Raw genomic sequence first — 5,000 nt, 5'->3', positions numbered from 1 at the left:
TCCTGTTTTCTTAATAGAAAATTCTGGAGAGACTATTTGCATCCATTCATTTGGCATTTGGAAACAATACATCAACAGCCACAGGGAGTTATTTTGAAGTTTAAATATTTATCTATTATTATTTAGTCATTTTCTTGTCGCTTTATCTACAAAATTTTTCATTTCATACCATACAAATTTGTTATTTGTGGGATAGTTCTGTTCTTGTATTATATGATTTATACATCAATATAAATGTAGACTATACACTAATGTAAAATCATTGGAAAGATATTTGATAAAATACAGTATTTTTTTTCTCTATAAAATAATTTATTTCAATAGTTACCGTGTCAAATTATGCATTTATTATGAAGATAACTTATTGCTTAACTTATTATAATTATTATAATTATAATTATAATTATAATTATAATTATAATAATAATAATAATAATAATAATAATAATAATAATAATAATAATAATAATAATAATAATAATAATAATAATAATAATATATGATAATAATAATAATAATAATAATAATAATAATAATGATAATAATAATAATAATAATAATAATAATAATAATAATAATAATAATAATAATAATAATAATAATAATAATAATAATAATAATAATAATAATAATAATAATAATAATAGATAATAATAATAATAATAATAATAATAATAATAAATAATAATAATATAATAATAATAATAATAATAATAATAATAATAATAATGATAATAATAATAATAATGATTATTATTATTATTATTATTATTATTATTATTATTATTATTATTATTATTATTATTATTATTATTATTATTATTATTATTATTATTATATATTATTATTATTATTATTATTATTATTATCATTACAATTATTATTATTATTATTATCATTATTTTTGTCTTTTATATCCTTAGCATCATGATTGCCATGCTTGATGTATCCTTTGAAAACGGGTCATCTGCAGCCCTAGTTTTAATTACATATTTAATGGTTAAAATTTATCTACATGATATGCTGTTTTATTCCCTCCATCTTTGAAATTCTTACAGTTTGATAGCATAATTATTATCATCACGGCAAATGTACGAGATCTGCAACAGGTAACAAATTACCTATAATTTCGAATTTAAAGAAAATGAAGAGAAACATCGGATTTTCATCAGAAATAATAAGATTTCTTATATCACCCGAGATGAAAATGCCATAAATCCTGGAATTCCTCTCTCTTTAATGTATATAATTTATTATCATAATAATGGCATTTCAAAAGCAGAATCGTTGTAATAACAAGAGACTGGAACAGAGAAATCAATTTTTTAAAAGCAACAACAGAAAAGTAAAGAAAGAGATTAAGCTCACCACTCTAGAACTACCTGTAGTCCTTTTGAGTCATCCTGTATCTATAACGTTAAACAGACAATAACAATCTCTTGTTAATATCTCACAATCAGATCCTAGAGACCCAGCTATCTAATCACTGCTAGGCGAACAGTGGAGCCAGGAGAAGAACAAATCTTGAATGCACAACGGATCGACACCGGTCCCTTTGGTTGGAAATGAATGCTCTATTGACTGAGCTTCTTCTTCTAGGTTCCATGCCTGGTCCAGGCTTCGGATACTGCATGAATTATCTCTCTCCATTCTTCCCTGTCTCTTGCTTTTTCAAACAGCTCTTGGATTGTTAGGTTGGTGAAGCCCTTCAGTTGGTCTATGAGTGTTTTTCTTTGTCTCCCCCGGGCGCGTTTACCAGGTATTTTTCCACAACTTGCCAGGTATTCATTCTTATCTTTCCTTACTATGTGTCCGAAAAAGGATAGTTGTCGATCCACTATTAAGGGCATTAGTTTCCTTTGTTGGTATGTTTGTTTTAGCACTTCTTCGTTCGTTTTGTGTGCAGTATACGATATTCTCTGCATCCTTCTCAAGCACCACATTTCAAAAGCTTCAATGTTCTTTTGTGTTTCTGCATTTGTCGTCCAGCTTTCGCATCCGTATAACAAGATTGGCCACACGTAGCACTTCAAGACTCGGAATCTAATCCCGAACGACATCTGTTTGTTTTTCAAAATGTTTCCCAGGTCCATGAAGGCCTGTTTGGCTTGAGTTATTCTTGCTCGTATGTCTTGGTTACATCTTCCATCTGTTGTCACTATTGAACCTAGGTATTTAAAACTTTCTACGTTGGTAAGTTGCTCGCCGTGAATCGTTATATTGCAGGTGTTGTTGTTTTCGGGTTTTTCTGTATTACCATGCATTCCGTTTTGGTGATATTCACTTCCATTCCCTTGGCTTCACTATCTACTACCACTTTGTCAACAATCTTTTGAAGTTGGATTTCTGATGTTGCAATGAGTACCGTATCGTCTGCGTATCTTATATTATTTATGTTGCGACCTCCTACTTTTATTCCCTCCATATTATTTATGCCCCTCATGATTGTTTCTTGGTATAGATTAAACAGATCTGGTGAGGCAACACACCCTTGACGGGCTCCTTTCTTAATAGGAATGGAATTTCCTGTAGAGTTTCCGATTTTGATAGATGCCTGCTGGGTGTAGTATAATGTTTGCATGAGTCTGAGGTCTTTCTCATCAGCGCCAATGGAGTGCAGTTGTTTTAGTATTTCTTCGTGGCGTACTCTATCAAAAGCTTTTTTGTAGTCGACAAAACAGAGGTATAGTGGGGTCTGAACCTGTATAGCTCTTTCACTTAAAACACGGAGAAGGTATATTGCGTTCCTTGTCCCTCTGTCAGGTTGGAATCCATATTGTTCCTCTGCGATTTCGGGGTTAATCTTATTCCTTAGCCTGTTGATAATTATACGCAACAGTATTTTGTTGATGTGGCTTATTAAACTTATAGTTCTAAAATTTTCGCATCTGACTGCACCTGCTTTCTTTGGTATTGCTATGAAAATAGAGTTACAGAGATCTTCTGGAATTTTCCCAGTATTGTATATATTGTTGAATAATATGTGAAGTTCATCAATTGCTAGATCTCCTAGGCTTTTTAATACCTCTACAGATATTTCATCAGGGCCTAATGCTTTACCATCCCTCATTCGTTCCATGGCATGTTCAATTTCACTGAGCTATCGGGACGCATAATGAATTACCTGTGTTGCGGTCAAATTTTGCTTCGATGACTGAACATACACATTATCAAAGAAAATATTATCTTATAGGTAAGATACATACAGTTAAAGACATCACTAGGGCTTAGTCACTGGATGTTCAGTCAATGCATACAATGTCAATCAGTTGTGGAATATGACAGTGTTGTTGACATTGATGGTGTCAGCAGTCCACACTATAAAAATTCCTCTTTGGCTTTCTCTTTTCATTGTATGCACAGGTGCAGAGCAAAAAGATGACCGCGGAATATGCTCTCTTGGTTATAATAAGTGAGGAGATAAACATTTGGCCGATAAATTCATTTTATTTTTATGCATTTATAGATATAACTAATAGTTTCAAATTGTAATTAATATAAAACTAAATAAAATAATAGCAAATCAAAAGTGAAAAAAAAAACCTCACAACAACAACTACAGAAACTGAAAAATAAACAATTTTGAGTTAGAGATGAGAAAAATTATTTTAGAAACAGAAATATAGCCCTTAGAGCCTATGTATGGATTAAGCGCTATAAAAGGGCTTGTAGTTGTTTTTATTATCATTATTATTATCAGTATTATTATTTATATATCTTATTCATTCTTCTTCTCTTCTTCTTCTCTTCTTCTTTTCCTCTCTGTTCTTCTTCTTCTTCTTCTTCTCTTCTTTTCTTCTTTCTTTCTTCTTCTTCTTTCTTCTTCTTTTCTTTCTTCTTCTTCTTTCTTCTTCTTCTTTCTTCTTCTCTTTCTTCTTCTTCTTCTTCTTCTTCTTCTTCTTCTTCTTCTTCTTCTTCTTCTTCTTCTTCTTCTTCTTCTTCTTCTTCTTCTTCTTCTTCTTCTTTCTTCTTCTTCTTCTTCTTCTTTTATCTTCTTCTTTTCTTCTTCTTCTTCTTGTTATTATTGTATTATTGTTATCATTATTATTATTGTTATTATTATTATTATTATTAATGTTTATTGGGGGCAGTGTGGCTCAGCGGTACAGTCTTGCTTCGTACCCAACAGGTACAGAGTTCGATCGCCTGCCGCTGCATTGGTGGCCTTGAGCAAGTCACCTTGCCCTAGCTCAATTTACAGCGCTGCACTGCGGCTAACGCCTGGTTCTTCCAGTCTTCCTTGGAATAGACCCTAGAGACGAATTTCCCTATGGTATGAATAAAGGAATTTTATTTATGTTATTATCATTACTATTATCATTTCTATTATATATTATTATTATTATTATTATTATATTATATTATTATTATTATATTATTATTATTATTATATATTATTATTATTATAATTATTATTATTATTATTATTATTATTATTATTATTATTATTTTGTTGTTTTCTCTTCTTCTTCTTCTTCTTCTTCTTCTTCTTCTTCTTCTTTTCTTCTTCTTCCTCTTCTTCTTCTTCTTCTTCTTCTTCTTCTTCTTCTTCTTCTTCTTCTTCTTCTTCTTCTTCTTCTTCTTCTTCTTCTTCTTATTATTATTATTATTATTATTATTATTATTATTATTATTATTATTATTATTATTATTATTATTATTATTATTATTATTATTATTATTATTATTATTATTATTATTATTATTATTATTATTATTATTATTATTATTATTATTATTATTATTAATATTATTATTATTATCATTAAAATTTAAAAATAAAAACAAAGAAAAACAATAAACAGACTAGTATTCATGAAGCGTAGGTGCGATTCTGCCAGACCTCTCATTGAAAGATATTCAAAAAATGAAAATAAATGAATAATATTTTTACAAATATGATATCTGGACACATTTCTGGGTAACAAAGGTATAATTCAATGTAACTAGTCTTCGCTGGTATTCAGAATTTAATAGCTGTGAAAAGTTTGTATTTTCCA

At 29.1% G+C, this 5,000-nt stretch overlaps 2 protein-coding genes across 8 annotated transcripts in view; one reads left to right on the top strand and one right to left on the bottom strand.

The window, feature by feature from the left end:
* LOC144964205 (ecdysone receptor-like) overlaps window positions 1-5,000 on the bottom strand; it is a 312,004-nt gene that overhangs the window by 58,166 nt on the left and 248,838 nt on the right. The window lies entirely within an intron of this gene.
* LOC144964200 (sorcin-like) overlaps window positions 1-5,000 on the top strand; it is a 19,330-nt gene that overhangs the window by 7,923 nt on the left and 6,407 nt on the right. For all 3 annotated transcript variants that reach the window (XM_078898181.1, XM_078898182.1, XM_078898183.1), the window contains exon 5: window positions 924-945. In XM_078898181.1, the coding sequence (XP_078754307.1) occupies window positions 924-945 (22 nt within the window). The remainder of the gene's footprint in view (window positions 1-923; window positions 946-5,000) is intronic.

Source organism: Berghia stephanieae, chromosome 2 (genome assembly GCF_034508935.2).
Source record: "Berghia stephanieae isolate SIO BIC M18660-M18661 chromosome 2, UCSD_Bste_1.3, whole genome shotgun sequence".
Lineage (NCBI taxonomy): Eukaryota > Metazoa > Mollusca > Gastropoda > Nudibranchia > Aeolidiidae > Berghia > Berghia stephanieae.
Note: the sequence above shows the minus strand (reverse complement) of the source record. Positions and strands in the feature narration are given on the sequence as shown.